Source organism: Hippocampus guttulatus, chromosome 17 (genome assembly GCF_054856545.1).
Source record: "Hippocampus guttulatus isolate MCC_2025c chromosome 17, RoL_Hgut_1.0, whole genome shotgun sequence".
Taxonomy (NCBI): domain Eukaryota; kingdom Metazoa; phylum Chordata; class Actinopteri; order Syngnathiformes; family Syngnathidae; genus Hippocampus; species Hippocampus guttulatus.
Window position 1 is genome coordinate 9,450,735 of NC_141277.1, and position 18,923 is coordinate 9,469,657.

Here is an 18,923-nt window from a genome sequence, read left to right on the forward strand (position 1 = left end):
CCATTTTGCGCAGTCTACAAACAAAATGGGCGCCCGTCTACAAACAATACCAAAAGAAACAAAACTCCAGCCATGCGCACAGTTAGACGGAATGGAAGTTGGGCCCTTATTGTTATTTATGCATTTAGGGAGTCGTCCTTTGAGTCGTTCTTCAGTGTTTCGTATAATTGCCAAAACATTATTCTAGACATAATAATGTCATGACAAACTCCTGTAACATATGTCAAGCTCTGTCATCCTATAGATTCTATGTATCATGATAATTGTCTGTTACTGGTCTGTGGCCTTTTTGGTCTGTTGTTCATATCACTTCTGTTTTTTTTTGGGGGTGGGGGTTGTTCCTGACAATATTGATGTTGTTCTGATATCCTGGTGATTTGTTTCTTGAGTTTGCCATGTGTGTCTTTGTGTCACGGCGATTGCTGTACTGTTGTGCACCAGATACCTGCGCAGTTTGTTTGTAGCGACTCTCCTGTGAGCGCGTCTGCATGTGCCGCGACTCCCTCGCGTTCCTCGCCAGCCTCGCAATCTTGCGGCCTTGCCTGTCTGTTTGTGTCTGTCTCACTGTCTCTCTTTCTCTCTCTGGCGGTCACTCTCTAACTGTCTGGTCTGACAGGCGTCCAGGTAAAGCGTGCAGGTAAATGTCACCCTCTCGCACTGCCTGTGGACTGCTTCCACCCCCTGCTTCTGGCCCCCGTGTTACGACTGCGCCACGTGCCTGCGACATTGTGGTGGGGTCTCATGTTGGCTTTGATTTGATTTTTTTTCTTCTTCTTTCTTCTCCCCTTCCTCTTCTCTTTGCTCCTATTTTCTCTTTCACCTCCCCTACTGCTTTCTCCACTTCTTCTGGATTCCTCTCTCTGTCCTTCTCTACCGCCTTGCTCCTTTTTCATCTGTTAGGTCAGAGACAGCAACAAGGATGCCACGGGGTTTTTGTCCTTCCTGCGAAAGTGCACCAAGTATGAGGATGCTCAGCATGTGCTATGCAACCTCAACATAGCAATGCCACCCTGCATCAAGGCGAGACCTTCGTGTGTGCACATTGCGCCTGAACTCGGAGGCTGTCTGTTGAGTTGTGTTATTTCTTTCTTTTTTTTTCCTAGGTTGTCGGAAGTGAGGAACGCAGGAGAACTTTAACACCTCTCGCCCTGAGGGAGCGCTACAGCGCTCTGAATGAGCCCAGTTTGGGTGAGTTCATTCTCTTACCCGCAGCCATCTCCTGAAATATCCACAGTGGAGATGGGCACTAAGTCTTGCACCGTCCTTTACTCAAAGCTCTCTGCTCCCCACTCTGCACGCATGGCACAAACGACCGAGCCGTAACGTACTGCTCTTCTGTACCTCCCCAAAGTTCTTCGCAGGGCAGTTGAGGAAAATTGAATTGAACGTGTGCCAAAAGATGCCCCCCGCCCCATCCGAAGGCTCCGCGGCACCTGGTTTGCTTGCCTTTCTGGGTGCCTTGGAACCGACGAATGACTCCTGTGATATTGGTTTGCATGGCGCTGGTGTCTCCACTGCGATTTCCACTGGCATGGCGGCAGATACTAGTCAGCATTAGCTCTTTAGCTTAGCTCTGATAATGGGCAGGACCTCGCAGTGGAGTAAGACAGAGGAGCTCTTTGACTGAGTCCCAGTAATTACATCACGATTTATTGCTGCTGGAGGACAGAAGTGGTTCTCTGGAGCAAGGCCTTTTCTGTCTGTTTTGGACACAGCGCAGCTACAATGCACCTCTGGGTACAGAATGATTCAATGACTATTGGGACTGGCACCTGAATGCGTCCGTCCATCTGATGTCAACGTGATTGCTTATTTCCTTCCTTACAGAGCAGTGGTTGTGTGCAGGTAAGCATGACTAGAAACAAATTTCATGGAAACTCATTTGGAACCCCACCATAAAATGATATCCAGGACAGGAGATGAAATGTACATATAAACTGTTTTAGTGAATATAATACAGTGTCTTGCTGCATATTTGCTGTTCACAAATTCACCTATTTCTAGAGTTTAATATATTTGTTTTGTCGAAATGTTTGTTTTTTGTGCTCAGGCCTCAAGCCTTGTCAACTCACTAATGAACCACTGTAGAAGCAACGGCAGCTGGAACGTAGATAACATTGAACAGAAAGTGAACAACACAAATAATAGAGAATATCTTCTCAATTACCTGGATAAAAAAAAGTTCAATCAACAAGTGGTAAAAATAATGAAAAATATATAAACGAATACAAATTGTAGATTCGAATAATATTATTTCAGACGTATTTACTCATTGAGAACATAAAACCAGTCGGTGACATGGCGACATTCTTGCAGCACCTCCGCTTTGTCCCTGACCGAAATGTCACAATTGTTCCACCAGCCGTCAAAGAAGTTGCATGTGGCATTTTGGAGCCAAGAAACTATGTTGAACTAAGGGGAGGAGCGTCATTTAATCATAATAGAAAAGTGATGCTTTGCCACCATATAAACACAGGGAGTTGTCAACCTTTTTTTGGGGGAGGGTTGTCAGTTACTCATGTTCGTAGCTCTCACAATGAGAGCTACGAACTATCACCACAATTATAAAGACATTGAAATTTGTCACATGACAATAATACCTCCAAACTGAAGATCTTTGTGAGCGCGGAATATAATGCAGCTCATCTGTCGGATGCTTGTGCATCCTCGTGTGTGTGCCTCATAGTTTCCCCGAGTTTTTAAGTTGATTCGATTTTCATGTCTTCAGCCACAGTGAATGCTATGGAGAGGACTGAGGTCAAGATCAACATCATATCAGAGCAACTGGGTTTAAGTTGGGCAGGTGTGTCACTCGAAAAGAACCACGTGAGTGCCCAATCACTGTTTGTGTGCTTTTTATTGACTCGGCATTCCTCCGCTCAGAGTTGGCGCGAGAGCTTCAGTTTGGCGTCGATGACATCAACAGGATCCGCGTGGAGAACCCCAACTCTCTGCTGGACCAGAGCCTCGCCTTGCTCAACCTCTGGGTTGCTAGAGAAGGCAAGAGGGCAAAGAGTATGTCCGCCTTTCCTAATACAGCGGGTCCTCGGTTTACAACAGTCCTGACTTAAGACGTTTCGAGGGTACAAATAGTGCGCAATGATTTTTTTTTTTAGGTGTTCAGTCGACATGATTGAGTGTTTTTCAAACAAATGCGTACTGTTATGGCTTTACTACTGTGTAAACGGAGGTTGGTGATAAGATGGTTCTGATACACACCATCCCCCCCCAGTGGAGAGTCTGTACACTGCTTTGAAGAACATTGACCGTGCAGACATCGTAAGCTCCCTGGCGGCTCAGGCCACACAACTGGCGCCCGGCTCTTCAGAGGAGGGCGCTTGCCGGCTGGGCGATCGAGACTCCACCTTGCTGTCGCCCGGTACCATCAATGGTACGACACACCCACACCGACACACAAAGGGCAGATGAAAAATTGCTCATTAACAAAGAGAAATGAATGTATACTGTGCGGTATTAGTTTGCTGCCTCCAGTATTCCTGCAAGGCCAACATTTATGGCCAAACCCAGCGCTATGTTTCTTTTTAGCCGACTGCTACTTGTACAAATAAGAGTAGTGCAACTATGACTAAAAACCCAAGGGTTGGCAAACCTTTGTGGTCAGAGGGCATATTTCATATAAAACAGACAGATGAGGCAGGGCATTTTTTTTTGATGAGCTAAAATATAAAATGTGCATGTAAATTATTGCTGGCGTCGGGAGGTATGTTCTCATTTCCAAGCGCAACACTTCTGTTGAACCACTAACATTTCATTGCAAAGACCACAAGACATTTTCAACACTTGAAATGAATCGATATTTGTAAAAATAACAGACCCAAATGGGCACTCATCAAAAGTATAGATTTTTAACAGTGGCCATATGTAAAATATTTCATTTTAGAAATAAAATAATTAATTGTTAAATTTTAAATGGAATGTTTTAATTGTGTTCCAAAGTATAGCTTTTTTAACACTGACCATTTGTAAAATATTTAATTTCAGTAAGAAAATAATTAATTGTTCAATTTTAAATTGAATGTTTTAATTGTATTATTTATAGTGTAATTTTAATTACTTAACCAGTTATTTAATACAATAAATGATGCATTTTGCAAATACCATATTGTTCATTTGACCTTTTTGTCATTTTTGTTTGTTTGATATATATTTCAAAAACTTTTTCTATATCGATTTAAGTATTTTTTTATGGGTATATTTTATGGGGTTTTTTGCACTTACTGAAATTGAGCTGTGAATTAGACCGTTGTACTGTGTGTGTGTCTCTGTGTGAATAAAATATTTTATGCATACATAAATGAATCAGTAAAAACAATTATTCAATGAGATAAATGAAAACACATTTAATTAATAAAACAATAAAATAACTCACTTCATGGAAATCTGAGGGGAAAAAAATGTCTTTCACTAATGCAACAAATATTACAGGGCGTGAATGCTTTGCAGACCGGATTAAAGAGCGAATTTGGCCACGGGCCATACGATGCCCACCCCAAACCTAATTCTGTGATTGCAGACCTCCACCAAGACCAAACTTAATTACACAAAAGTTGGCGTCCATATTCGTTTGGAAAATAAATAAATGAACCCACACTGGTGAAAATCGTCTTTCATTTGCTTTAGTGGAAGTAAAAATAGCATCAAAAAATAAGCATCAATTTGTCATTTTTAACTTGGTTAAAAAATATACAGTACATCATCTTTGAGTTTAATGTTACTGATCTGGGTGCCTATTTGCTTTAATATATTGGAAGTGAACTCTACCTCCATATTGCTCACAGTCTTCAAAAGCCTTGAGGCTGTCATGGTGAGCTGTGTTTTTTTTTTTTTTTTTTTTTTTACACACGTCTGCAACCCTTCCCTTGAGTCTGGGTAAAAGCAATTTTTTAAATTAATTTTTAATTTTTTTTTCACCTTATCTCTGTTGCTTCACAAGAGGTTACGGACACAAGGCCATCGCGCCTGGTGCACAAGCCACGATTTATTAGACCCCCGTTTTTCAGGAGGGGTAAGTGGAGGGATGGAAGTCGGGGCTGCATGGTGGTCTGCTAATGACTCTCGGAGGATGCCGTCCGGGGGTCTGAGGAATGGTGTCATTCTCTGTAGCAGCATGCACGTCAACCTTTCCGCCTCACTGGAGCACCAGTCATTCTTTTTCACAGCCCATACATGAGAAACAAAGGTTACCTATCTCCCCTTTTTGATTGTAAGCTACTTAACAATTTTTAGACACAATTTTCTGAATGAGGAATGTTTGAAAATGTTTTTTTTTGTACTTGTCTTTTTTTTTTAAGTTTATGTGTGCGTGTGTGTCTGGGATGAATCCACGAGTCAAAAGTGGCACCAGTACACGGAAGACGGTGTGCTCTGGGCCTTCATACCTTGTTTCTATTTCTCTTTCTTTCTCTCTGTGCCTGAGAACAAGACAGAGCTCTGCATTTGTCTTTTGCTCAGCCTCTTTCTCTTTTCTCTCTCCTGATCTCCGAATCTACGACATGTCATATCTGCTGCCTCTTCCTCCTCCCGTCACCTGCTCTTCTTCCTCACAGCTCTTCCTGTCCGACCTCTGACCCCATGTGGCCTTATGTTGAACCTCTGGGCCTCCTCCTCCTACTCCTCCACTCTCTTGTCATTAAATTCCACCTGCGCTCCTTCCTCATTCAGTTGAGTGGGGGGGACCCCCTCCTCCGCCTCTCTCAGTCCAGCTCTGTGTGTCTTCGACAGTTTGTGCATGCAGGGCATGCCGCATGATCACGTATTGCAAGGATCGATGTGCCTGAATGATTGTGTATTTTTAGGGAACGCAAACAGTTGTGTGTGAGAGAGGTGTGGGCTGTGGGCTGTGGGCTTGGAACTGTTTCGTCGATGTATTTTGACATTAATGCTTTATTGACAAAATGTGGCTTTTATTTTTCTGTGACATCAGAGGTGTGTTTTTGAGGAGACACTGTGACACATGAAGTGTGCTGTGCAGCAGATAATGTTCATGCAAGGTGACTGTGACGCCTTCTCTTTCATTCATGGGCAAACGTTTTTGGGGGTTTTTTGTTTCACAAACCGTAAAAAGAAAATATGGTGGAAAGAAATTAGGTGTGGTACAATTCAGTGAACAAAATTTCAGACATTGAAGTCAAGTCTGATCGAGTTCCAAATATGCCGCTTTTAACTCATTCACTCTCAAAGACGTTTTTAAACGTCTTTTCAGACTTGGTCCAGAATTGGCTGGTACTGAATGAGTTAAGGTGTTTGACAATCGAGCTTCCATGTTTAAACAATTATGAACGTGATGTATGTAAGAAGAATCGATAGTTTCATTTTAGATTTTCCGTTTTGTGACACGATGTTTTGCCCAGGTTTGATTGAAAACAGTCATCATTGTGTTAGCGTGATCTGCTTGTGGTGTGAGTGATGATTTTCACCTGTTAGCTCTACTGTGTTTGTCTGCATTCGTATTCCAATATCAGTCGAACTGGGTGTGACTGTGGTGACTGAATGACGCGCTGTGCAATTTGTATTTCGTTTTTCCCGTTCTGTGATGACAGTCTTTGTGTCGTGGTTAATTTCTGTCACACCGTATTGCCCCCGTCCGTGCCTTTGACACCTGTGTGGGAAAAGCGTCAAACGCATTCATCATTCTCATGCTCATTCCAATTCTGATCCATTCCTCCATCGCCACCTCACACTCTGAAGTCATTTGTCATCCTCCTGGGCCCTGCAGCATCCCAGAAACACACACATACATTGCATTGATGACTCTGCAAGGTAATTCATCGGTTAGTTTTTCATCCATACATCTAGCAACTGATCAGCGTGACACTGTGTAAACCGCCAAATGACGTTCCGTTGGGCATAGATTTAATCATGACACTTAGAGATTGTAATCTTCGTCATTGTCACGTTTGCGAGGTGGTGGACCCCAAAAAGCAGGCAGGAGGGAGGAGCAGGGTGTATTTGAAGAATTGTATTTAAAACAAAGAAAACTACATCCAAAACCAAGTCCAAAGTATCAAACAAAAACCATGACTAAAGCTAAAACATAACAATGAACTAAACATGACAGAAACTAAGAGCAAACAGCAACACACATGACAGTAGCAAGAGCAACAATGACCCGACACCGAGTGTTCGGGCAGGAGTCCTTTTATACGACTAATTACCAAATGGCCAACAGGTGTGCAGCTGCCGGGGGAGCCCTACAGTGCCACCTGTTGGTCCCTAAACCGAATCATGACAGTCATCGCCGCCAAATATTTTGACTTTAAAACCGTTTCCCCGTTTGGTAAATCACCTGTAGCCTTCAAAACATTGAGGTGGATGCAGTACAGAAAATTGAGTTTTCAGTTGCTTGTAAACAAAATGTCCCCCCCCCCCCCCCCACCCCCAAAATGTCTCTATTAGCGAATTTTCCCCATTTTCAAGCGGCAGCCGGAATGCACAAATGCAAGCATGGCATTGATTGATGTTAGCTAGCAGTGTTATTCGCATCTGACAAGTGGCAAATCCTCCTTTTGGCAGCTGGATGATTAGTTGCTGTGTCCACAAGTGAAAACGAGAATCCGTGCTTTGATTGTCTTGTTGTCTTGCTTCACTCAACAAATAATCATGGGATTGAGACCGCATAGACGGACGGCTGTGGAATGACGGGATTGATTTCAAGTGATCCTTGAAAAAATCAACTCAACTGGGTTTATAGAGCACTTTAAAACAACCCCCGCTGTATACAAAGTGGTGTACATGGAGCAAATATCATAGATACAAGAAAATAATAAATTAAAGGTTTGCAACCTTTCAAACACGTCTCCTCAACAGCACAATGCATTGTGGGTTCATTGCATTATTCTGGTTATAATATTGGGGTTTTGAAAAAAAACTAGCCAGTGATAGTGAAAGATGTTTTTATGTTATACTCACCAGACCCAAGTCCCACTAACTCCGCAGCAGCTGCTTTTGGGCCTCTCTGAGGTTGCTTTCGAGCCACACGTGTCCCATGACCTGCTAACTGAATAAGCTGCTATTGCCGGAATAGCCAGGTGTCTGCAAAATTTGATCCATGTTGCGTATGCTGACAGGAAACTTATTTAAACGTGGAACTCACTATTAGATTTTGGAGATTTCCAGAGGTCATACCAGAGCTGTAAAAAGGCACAGACCGCTTGTGTGTGTGTGAATGCGAGATATACTTGATGTCACGCCAGACGCTAGCTGACGTTGTCATGCATCCAAGACCCACCACACACCAAGCGACAAGGTTGTGTGTGACTGAAATGGCATATAATGTACCGAGATCTGTCAGTGGTTTTCAGTAGTGGCCGACTTTTGGCAGCTCGTCGCATGTTACGGCCAATGAAAAGTGCCATAGTGCATCACGTGATTTTGTGCAACCAAATGACGTTCCTGGGTGAGGTCGAGCCAGCTCCCGCCAAGCCGATCAGTACATCATATGCAGTATATAGTGTTTCGCAAAACTGATTTCATCCATACCTGTCGCTAAAAAGCAAAGCGTGTGTAGCCTCTGTCCTAAAATCACAAGTGCAGTCAATGAATGAGGATACCACTTCCAGCAGCCTCCCTAATAGTCACACTCACACCTTTTCATCTCTTTGTATTATTATAATACTGTATAGCAACTTTGGCTGGGGAAATCCGCTTTTTCCTTGACAATCACGACATGTTGTTTGTGGTTCAATTAAAAAAAACAAAAAACAAGAACAACCCAGTCGTGTATTGTATGTGGTACCTCAGAATGATAATAAGAACACCAAAGATTTCAGTTTAGCGGTGAGTCGAAATCGTGAAGGCCAATCGCCAGATGTGTCCGATGGAGAGTCGCCGAGTGTAGATTGTTCTCAATTCAAATCCAGTTTGGTCGCGTCGCTCGATGTGGAGCGGGCATCACGATCCGAACGTGAGAAGCCGTGTGAAATTACCCCCAGTTACAGCTGCATGTCACCATCACTCTTTGTAAAAGGTGCCAGAATGGGCCTATTTCCCACATATAAATGTGGCAATTACTGTCATTTTCTCCAACAATATTCTTCCCCGGAACATCCCAAAGCTTCTCTATTGCAGCGAGACCCCGGTGACATTGTCGTCCGTTTAAGCCCAGTGACCCCTTTGTCACATTTAACAAAGTAGTTTGTGACAATCGTGCCAAGAAAATCTATCCGCCGCTTAATAGCCTGAATTGTTCATACAGGGCTCAATGAAATTGACCCAGAATTCCGACTCCCCCATTGGAATGTCGAGGCACGAATCGCTGATCAACACGCTTCTTATCGTCCATAGCCAAATGACTTTCGTCATTCCAAAAAGACCCGCGCAAATCGTTTTCCCTTGAGAACTTCAAGCTGACTTCCCCTTGAGCCTCCAGCATCTTTTTTTTTGACCATGTCTGCAGAGCCTAGACTTAGTGTGCAAGATATTTAAATGAACGAACGCTTCTAATAGGTATCCCTTATCAAATGCTAAGCCAGTGTGTGACTGCTTTGTCTTGTGTGTGTGTGTGTGTGATGGCATGTTTGAGGAGACTTAGTATGTATGCACGGCTAATTTTTGAGAATGCGGGGGCAGCAGAAACTGGCAGTGACTTTGCATTGTCTCCCACTATGGGGTGTGTTCGATGGGTTGGAACGATACTAACAATGCTGCCTGAGTGTTTTGGAAAAGTTGTCTTCATCATCCAAAATTATCAATTCCAGGAAGCAATTATGATCCACTTCCCAAAGATTAGGGGTTTGTTTTGGGGGGGTTTTCCAATTTTGACCTGAATGCAAGTACATCTTATCACGAGTTGCCGAGATGATACAGCAGACGATTCCTCCAAATGTTTGAAGATGACCAAATATCGTGCCAACCCAATAACAAACACTTTCTTTTCGTCTTATTTTGGTCCGCTATGTTGCATTTCGACATTCTTTTGACAGTCATAGCCTCATGTTGTCACAGAGACTGATGACTCACCAAACCCTTCTACCTTTGCCCTCAAACTCACTCACCGTGTCCCAATGACACGAACCTACGGTAACTTTCTTTCCAGCATTTCTTGATACAGTTTCACAGCCATTTGGGGATAAATACTGTATATGTCACATTGTCAGAATACCGGTACTCTGAAGGATGTGCGGTTTGAAACTTGCTGGTGTCAGAGTACCATCGTGTCTTTTTAATCTGGCTATTTAAATTCTGAATACAAACCCGATTAAGGCTAACTCAAGAATTTTGCAGATTTATTGGGACAGGGTTGAGCCCCACACGCATTTGCACCAATCGGTACAGTTCACGTCAGTATGGCGCGGTTTGGATCTGTAAACCCTGATCAAGGCGATAGCTGCATCCGCCACACGCTTGACGTAACCTGCCAAAAAATGGCACCTTGCGGTAATTTGCCTTTTTTGTGTGGGAATCTTTGATGATTTGATTCATTCAATTTTCTCTCATCCAATCATCAACCCGAATTGTCTTTTGGGTTGGTCTACTTCCAAATGATGGTTTAAAAAGTGGTACTGGACGACTCCGTTGCGCAGTCACATAATTGGTAGCCCCCAAAATGGTACCAATCTGAACTGAGCTGTACTGATCGGTGGAAGGAAAGCCTTAGATCTTTGACGAGAAACACTCCTGCTCCCTCCCCATCACCTCCCCATACTTGCCTGGCTGTGCCTGCATGGTGTTAGTCTTTCTCTTGTGTTGCCCCTGTCGTCCCTCCAGGTTATGGGCTGGTTCAGGAGGAGCTGCTGTCTCCGGCCTCCATGCAATACAGTTTGCCTTCTCCTCTTGGTGCAGAGCCCTACTGGCAAGAAGTGTCCAGTCTGGAGTGCGCCCCCATCGCCGCCACAGAAGAAGACACTTTGATGGAGATGTCGGACGTCCACGTGTGGCCAACGGGGGTCAGCCCCTCGCTGGTTACGGTGGAAGACTCTTCTTTGGACGGCAGCAGCCGAGCGGACGACTCCGAAGGCGCCACGCTCTCCCTTCCCTGCAGTTTGGGCCGCCCGAGCAGCGGAGCGAGCGGGGCGAGTGGCTCCCTCATGGAGCTGGAGGAGGAAGAGGAGGAGGAGGAAGGGGAGGTTGAGGAGGAGGAGGCGCCACTGGAGCCAGTGGGCGCGCTGGCGGAAAGGGACCGGGTCAGAGCCAGTGGCGCCGTTCCCAAGGTCAACTTGAATGGCCAGCTGGGAGGTCAGAGGTCGGACGGGAGGAGAGGGGAAGCTCCCGCGAGGGGAGGAGGGGCCAAAAGAGGCGGGCCAGGGCTTGGTTCAGTGGAAGGCATTTGTGTTGTTACAGGCCAGCAGATGTACGCTGAGGTGTCTCCATTGAGTCGAGTGGGCGAGCGCAATGGAGACAACCGGTATGTCACTTCTTACTCTGACCCCTTTCACACTGCCTTTGCAGAAAATTGCCGCATCGGGGGCACACTGGCACAATCTGCACAGAAACCATCGGGGCAGGACATTCCTGTGTGCTTTCACACAGCTGACTTGGCAAACGGTGATTCAGTTCTGTGAATTTATGGTACTACAAGGATTCTGCTAGTACTACTTTATATGGTCATTTTTTTCCTTGCGTGTCACCATTTTCGAATGCTGAGAAACTGTCCGGTTTGTCCTCATTGGAGTCGAAGGTGAAGTTCCGGCTTTAAACAAATTCTTTTTTACTGAGTCAGAAATGAAATTAGCTTTTTCCTTGCCGATTGCCCCATGTGTTTGTGATTTAGTAAAATAGTGCAGGTGGCACTTTCTTGATCAAAAAGCAGAAGTCCCACTTTAAAAAAAAAAATTTTTTTTTGCATCTACTTTGCGATCATCGATAGGTGGATGGTTGTCAGTCACAGATTGTAATATGTCTCGTTCTACCTAGTTCCTTTGTTTGGTGCACAATGCATGTTCTGGAGATGTGGGAGCAAGATGGATTAGATTGAGAAGCCCTCTGTAAGCACCGAGTGAACGCAGGATGGCCTCTCAGCCAAAATACATCACCCCCAATTCTTATCAGTAACTTCTACACAGGACCGGGGGGAAAAAAACCAATCAATCCTAATTAGGCAGTGTGAATGGGCCTCATAGACTTACTCCAAATATCTCTTAATCCACTACTCACTTTCTTTTACTCTCTCCCAATGTTAGGTTGGTTGGGGGCGGAGCTTTTCAACCTTACCTACCTGACAAGGATTCCTTGCAGGGCTGGGTGGGCTCAGTATCAACGGGACGGAACAAGAGTGCGCCAGGCCTCCACGCCGCCCAGGAGGCTCTGCTGACTCCGGTGTGTGACACAGCTTACTCACAGGTGCTGCGTGAGCACCTCCTGCGGGGCAAGGGGCTGGGCTTCTCTTACCGGCAGACAGGGGAGCGTGCGTGGGAACAGGAGTGGAGGCGGGGCAAGGTCAGGTTGAGGCCGACGAGCCGCCGATTTTTTTGGAGTGGGAACATCCGATCCATGTATGTTTGCTTTTTTTTTGTTTGTTTGTTTGTACTTTTTTTAACCCTTTCATGCACCCTGTAACCTGTTAACACGATAAACCGTCCACTGTAGTGACCGCTGTCCCTGAAAGGGTTAAAATGAGGTGATGAGAAGCCAGCCATGTAGTTAGATACTGTTGTGGTCAAATTAACAGCAGTTTGTTTTGAAAAGTGAATGAATTATATGGGAATGTTTCTAATGCTATGCTTTTGGGCCGATGTATGCCATACCCGGAGCCATGGATCAGTTTAAATGCTTGAGGAGGTTGCGTTGCCTTATTTCATAGAGCAGGGAGCCCAGGTCTGGTCTTCGAGAGCCCTTTTCCAGTCTGTTTGGTGGAAGGAGTGAGATGTTTGAAACAGGTCGGATAGCGGCTCTCGAGGGCCACACTTGGGCACCCCTGATTTTGAGGAAATGATCCTCAAAAGAAATCAATTCTTGGATTGGCCTCAGTGACAGGGTTTTTGTTTTCATGTTATCCCATAACTTCAGTCATAAAACTGACTTGAATAACTTCTTGTCACTGGCATTCAAACCATTTCCCAGTTTTTTTTTGTAGAGCTTTAACTTGCATATTTTATAATTATTAAAAATTAAATACATTTTGCAGATGATCTGAAAACTATTTTTTTCATCTTGTAAAAAAAAGACACTTTTCTCAAAACGTGGATATAAATACTCACATCGAGTTGTTCAGGTGAGGCAGACAACCTCAAAATATTTTTAGCTTGGAGGCACATACTGTACGATGGATCAAGTTGAACCCTGAAAAAATTCAATTCGTGGTAGTTACTGAAATCAAATAATCGCCCAGCCCTACTAGTATGTAATTTCAATTTAACTGAATATGAGGCATTGAGCATTACTCACTTAAAAAACAATAACAAAACACTGCTATTATTCTGAACACAGCAGTATGATCATATGTGATCATCAATAACTTGAGTCTCGTTGAACAGTTCTCATCAAAATGGGTCATTTTGATGACGCCACGTCAGAAAAATGTGTTGTGAGGCTCAACACATGGGTAAAAGTCTGCCATTTTCTTCCTATCCAGACATCTCAAATGACCGTTTCTGGTTGCCGAAAAAGAAATTTCTGTATTCATAGCTGAAATATTGTCTTCATGCAGAGAGAGGAGAAAGACGACTGTGCTGCTGACGAACGCGGGAGCGCTCTCAATCGAAAGGTGAGTGGAATTGTATGCGTCAAAATCATATACTGTCATATTAAAGAGGAAGTCAACCCAAAATTTTTCTTTCCAATAATGTGTTCTATGCAGTCCCCTTGGTCTAAAAATGTGAAAAAAGTGATGACCAAACAAGAACCCACATGTCAAAACATGACATCTTTGACAGCTGCTTGAGACATGCAGTATACAGAGAGACTTCAACTGAAACGGGGCCAAATTTTAACACTAATAATGCACACTAAGCATGAAATTAAATCAACCGTAGCAACATATATTCTGCATACATACAAATTGATGGTCATATGAGAGGATGTCGAAGCATCCAACTCATACAGAATCACATTCTTTTCAGCCGTGCACGTTCCCTTCCTGACCAAACCTACGTACCGAACAGGTGCACTGTGGGACGGCGGCGCACCGCGAGCTCGTTTCTTACTCCGGTTCCACATAGACGCTTCAACACGTTAACAGGAGTGTTGTTTCCGTCCCTCCTCCCTCCCTCCTTGCTCCAGGTGGGGGCGGATGTGAGAAGGGCCGCTCAGTCGGTGCAGCGCACCAGTCTTCGGAGGGTTAAACACTGAAACACAACACACACAACCTGGTCCTCGAGGTACGCGATTCCCTCCACACAAGCACTGATTCCCAGTGCAGTGCTTGGAAAAAAACCTTACCCGGAGCAGCACCTTAATGTTCTTTTTAATACACATCATTACATGCCGTGGAAGTGACGCCTTGTTTGCACAACAATGGTACCTTGATTTATGAATGATGGATGAAAATCCATTGAATAGCAATTAAAAATGCATTCATGCCCTGAAAAGGCATCATTTCTTTCGTGATTATTGTTGGTGAGATTCAAGCTATTTGATTGTAATGACCAACCGATGTCAGTAGATGGCAGTATTGCAACACTTTGGATTTGATATCAACACAAGCTTTTAAACTGAGGTTTAAGGTGAATCTCATTTTATCAATTCTGAGGGAGAGAAATACCAACACAGAAGCTGGACAAATTTAGGAGCTCACACTTGAACAGTCTATCACTGGCACTGGGCTGAATCCTTATACGTCCAAACTCACCACTTACCAGGAGACAAAGAAAAGAGCAAGCCATTTTCAACAACTAACATTACTCAGTAATTTTGTAAAAATAGCACATACACATGTAAACGGACCAGTAATATAGATTTGTGGGAAAAAAAATTGACTTAGGAAGTTTCGACCCGACTTCAGCAATATAAGGGATACGGTATATGTTTGCTATAATCTAATTGTTTTTGTTGTTGTTTTTTACTCAGTATTGCGATTGTGATTTATTAATGTATGTGATTAGGTTTTTAGGTCCACTTCCCATGTATATTCAAACAAACAATAAATTAATCTGCATTGCAATATCAGATGTATTATACAAAATGGTTTTGTTTTCTTGACTGGTTAGCACTTCCGCCTCACAATGCAGAGGTGCAGAGTTCGGTTCCGGCTCTGGCCTCCTTGTGTGGAGTTTGCATGTTCTCCTCGTGCCTCCGTGGGTTTTCTGCGGGTACTCCGGTTTCCTCCCACATTCCAAAAACATGCATGGCAGGTTAATGGAACACTCTAAATTGTCCCCAGGTGTGATTGGGAGCGTGAATGTTTCTTTGTCTATGTGTGCCCTGTGATTGGCTGACAACCAGTTCAGTTCAGGGTGTACCCCACCTCCAGCACGCCTGCAACACTCATGAGGATAAGCGGTTTAAAAAAAAATATATATATATATATATATATATACACACACTGACCAAAATGAAGCTGAGCTCATATATGTTTTATTCCTAATTGCAGATTTTGCGATTTGAGAATTGCATTCTGCTACGTTGCAATGTCAGTTTGAAGATTGAGTTGTTGAGCACTACTTGTAAGTCAAGGTACGTCTTTGCTTTGGCAGGGACCAATTCTATTTCTGCTTCATTGTGTGTCTGCTAGGACAAGAGAGCCACCGCCAAAGCTTCCTCCACAAAACCATATCCGGAGCGCAAAGGAAAGTGAGCGACGGGACAGTCTACCAAAATGACAAACATGGAATTGCCCTCAACATGTGACATACTTCCAGAGGAAAGAAAAAAGTGTTCAAGACCTCGACTTGTAGTTTTATATCATTTGTAAAGTCTCACTAAAACGAAAGCATGAGCATTTTTTTCTACAAAACAATCCAAAAAAAAAACAAAAAAACAACAACACAAATGTCACTGAACTACGACAACAAAAAGTGCTTCCTGTGAACTGTAACTGCATGATGACTGCTGGTGCATGACTTCCACCTTTTGAACTGTCATTATCTACAAGCTGAAGAGGGCCAGCCTATGCTTAGGTCCTGTGACCTTTTAAAAACTCAATTGCCCCGCGCAGGTTGACCCCAGTAACACTGCAGCCCCAAAAAAGGAGTAATTCCCCCCACTGCTCCAACTGACGGCCTCTTGCTGAGCCTACCAATGCTTCTTTCAGTAGAGCCTTTACGTTCTGTGCGCTTGTTGTAAATATGCACTCTCTGCTATGTGGATGTGTGTCGCTGTGCGTATGTGTGGGGTGGCTTTGCTAACGCATGCCTTCCTTGCTTCTGACAGGGCGATGAGCCCTGCCCCCTGATTGGCTCAAAGGCCCTGTGATGTCAGCACTTGGAAAGAGAGCGCCTCAGTGCACTCCTGCTTTTGAGTGTCCCGTCTTTGTGTGCTGAATTGGCCTCACCTTGCTGTTCTTGTTGTTGTTGTTTTGCCCAGCGAAAAAAAACATCTTTTATTTTCTTAAGAGCTGTGGCCGAACCCTTTTTTCTGTTGAAGGGGTTGTTCACTCTTCATAACGCAGAACATAACTTTTTCCATTCTGATGGCCCTTCTTCAACCTGGCTGACATCATTTCTCCAAAAGCCTCACTTGATATGCAGAATACTTTTCCGCACCGCTTTCCCCATCCATCCGATGTTTCAAACGATTACGTTGGCTGCAGGATGCGGTGATTTCCAATATTAGAAATGAAAATATGAAGTACAGTACAGTATTGTGCTACTATGACGTGTGATTGTGCAGGCAGCACTGTGATTGTCAACATTATCCCCGTCCCCAGGCTCTTGATGTCGTAACAATCTAAAGCACACGCAGTCAAGATGCTTACAGACTGGTTAGGGTGTCAGATTGTGTGAACTTGCCTCAGCAATAAAATCCAAAAAGCACGAGGGGTACCACTAGGAAGTTCTGCAGACATACACATTGGAGGGTTTTTTTGTTTTGGTTTGGTTTGTTTTTTTTCACCTTCTGGATAACACAAGATCCCGCGTGCTATCGACCTTGATGTGAGTAAGTCAGCGAGAAAACGCTGACACAGGATCGGTTCAGTGTGGGACTGTAGACGCCTGAGAGATTTGCATCTGTATTTTACAGCGTTTATCAAATCAAGCAGTGTTATGTTGCAGTATCCTATCCAATGAATGTGTATCATTTGTCATGTTTTGTCTTTAAGTGTGAGCCTGTGGGTTGAGCGCAGTGGTGGAGAACCTTTTTTTTCTGATGGTTTGTTCAGGGGACGTTTTAACCATTTGAGGGGGTGAATCACGGTCGCGCATGAAAAAGTCATCAAGAACCATGCCTGAAATTGAACTGAGGTCAGACATTGGCTGTATCCAAATTCATAGGCTGCGTCCACCAAAGCCTGAATTTGTCGGGAACTTGACGTAACTCAAATTTTTTTTCTTTTTTTTTAATGCAGAAGCCTGACGTTGTCATATCACGGTAGCACGCATGCGCTGACCATGAAAACACAAACTATGTATCCCATAAATACTGTAAGTGCTACTGTAGCCTGAAACTGACTGAACGAATGAGTTCATTATTTTGCACGCATTTCACACATTTTTACATGGCCAGTGCATGGACTATATTTGCCACATATCACGTTTTCCACTGGTAACGCCACTCAGGTTTTTATTTCAGAAACTATGAAATGTTTTTATTTTGTGCAAGGCCCTACTCTGTGAGATGATTGGTTGAGAGCTGTAATTGTTTTGGGGTGAGTGACTATTTTGTCTTTTTGTTTAGTTTTTTTTTTTTTTTGGCCAGGGGTATAGGTGAAATATGATGCTTGATGTGGAAGAACACAATTTTTAAGCAGGCATGTCACTTGAAAAAGTAGCATAATGCCCAATGATGTATTTTAAAGAGTACTGTAACATGTAAACCGACGAGAAGAATAGATCTCACCTATACTCCTTTAGAATGGATACATGACAATGTAAACGCAATATCATATTACTCTATCCTAAGGAATGCAACTGCACCCATGCACAAGAAAAGATGTTTTTATGAAAATGTGTATAAAAATATATAAGACAAAATATATTTCATTAGAATGCTATGCACCCTCATAGAGTTGTTCTGGATGTTCTTTCAGCATTATCTAGTTAGCCGATGCCCACATGATGGGGAATGTAGAGGCTACGTAGCATTGTCCACTTTTTCCTTTTCTTTTCTATCTGTCCAGAAGAAGAAAAAAACATGTATACAGGACTTTTAATCAGATTTGTTCTGACTTAAAAATATGTATAGATCATCTTACCCTGTACACCAGCTCAAACCATTTACAAGACTTAATAAAGATGTGACATAATTTTTGTATTATTCCAAAATGATTCCCAGTGTTTACGTATACATGCATCTCAATAATTTTCAATGTTGTAAAAAAAGTATGCAGTATTTTCAATAATTCAATTCATCATGGGAAATTATTTTTTAAATATTGCATTTTAAACAGATTAATCAAACAAAGAGAATCTTTTTAAAAGGCCAATTTATGCCTAATTTCTAAATTCAAAATCACGTTTTTGTTTCTTTATTTCTCACTGTTAGTTCTCTCTGGAATGAATTTTGCTTTTTTACCTCTAATTTAAAATAATCTGAAATTAAATTAACAAAATAATGACAATTGAATTATTTCCAAACATTCTAATTTATTGAGATGCATTTCCATTCGTAAAATATTCTGTTATTGTCTTTAAAACTCAAATTAGAATTTGTCTTCACGTTGCCCTTAATTTAAGTATGCCTGTCTGATCAGTCTTGACGGAGATTCTTCGGTTTACGTCTGAGTTTCGTTCCGACGACGACGGAACATGTTGTGGTTCTGTGTATTTGTATGAGAAACACTGCTAGGTCATAAATATGATTGAGACCGTGCTTCTGTTACCATGTAGGGATGTATGCTAAAACCTAAGTACGATCGTTGTGCGCCGTTCGTA

General features: G+C 43.1%; 1 protein-coding gene across 5 annotated transcripts in view; it reads left to right on the forward strand.

The window, feature by feature from the left end:
• ank1b (ankyrin 1, erythrocytic b) overlaps window positions 1–18,295 on the forward strand; it is a 54,188-nt gene extending 35,893 nt beyond the window's left edge. For 2 of the 5 annotated variants that reach the window (XM_086134570.1, XM_086134572.1), the window contains 10 exons: window positions 901–1,020; window positions 1,104–1,188; window positions 2,729–2,803; window positions 2,884–3,015; window positions 3,233–3,391; window positions 10,726–11,362; window positions 12,138–12,273; window positions 13,604–13,660; window positions 14,176–14,273; window positions 15,626–18,295. In XM_086134570.1, the coding sequence (XP_085990696.1) occupies window positions 901–1,020; window positions 1,104–1,188; window positions 2,729–2,803; window positions 2,884–3,015; window positions 3,233–3,391; window positions 10,726–11,362; window positions 12,138–12,273; window positions 13,604–13,660; window positions 14,176–14,244 (1,470 nt within the window). In that variant the 3' untranslated portion in view covers window positions 14,245–14,273; window positions 15,626–18,295. The remainder of the gene's footprint in view (window positions 1–900; window positions 1,021–1,103; window positions 1,189–2,728; window positions 2,804–2,883; window positions 3,016–3,232; window positions 3,392–10,725; window positions 11,363–12,137; window positions 12,274–13,603; window positions 13,661–14,175; window positions 14,274–15,625) is intronic. The other 3 variants (XM_086134573.1, XM_086134574.1, XM_086134571.1) reach the window with 3 other exon arrangements.
• Window positions 18,296–18,923: the final 628 nt, after the last annotated feature.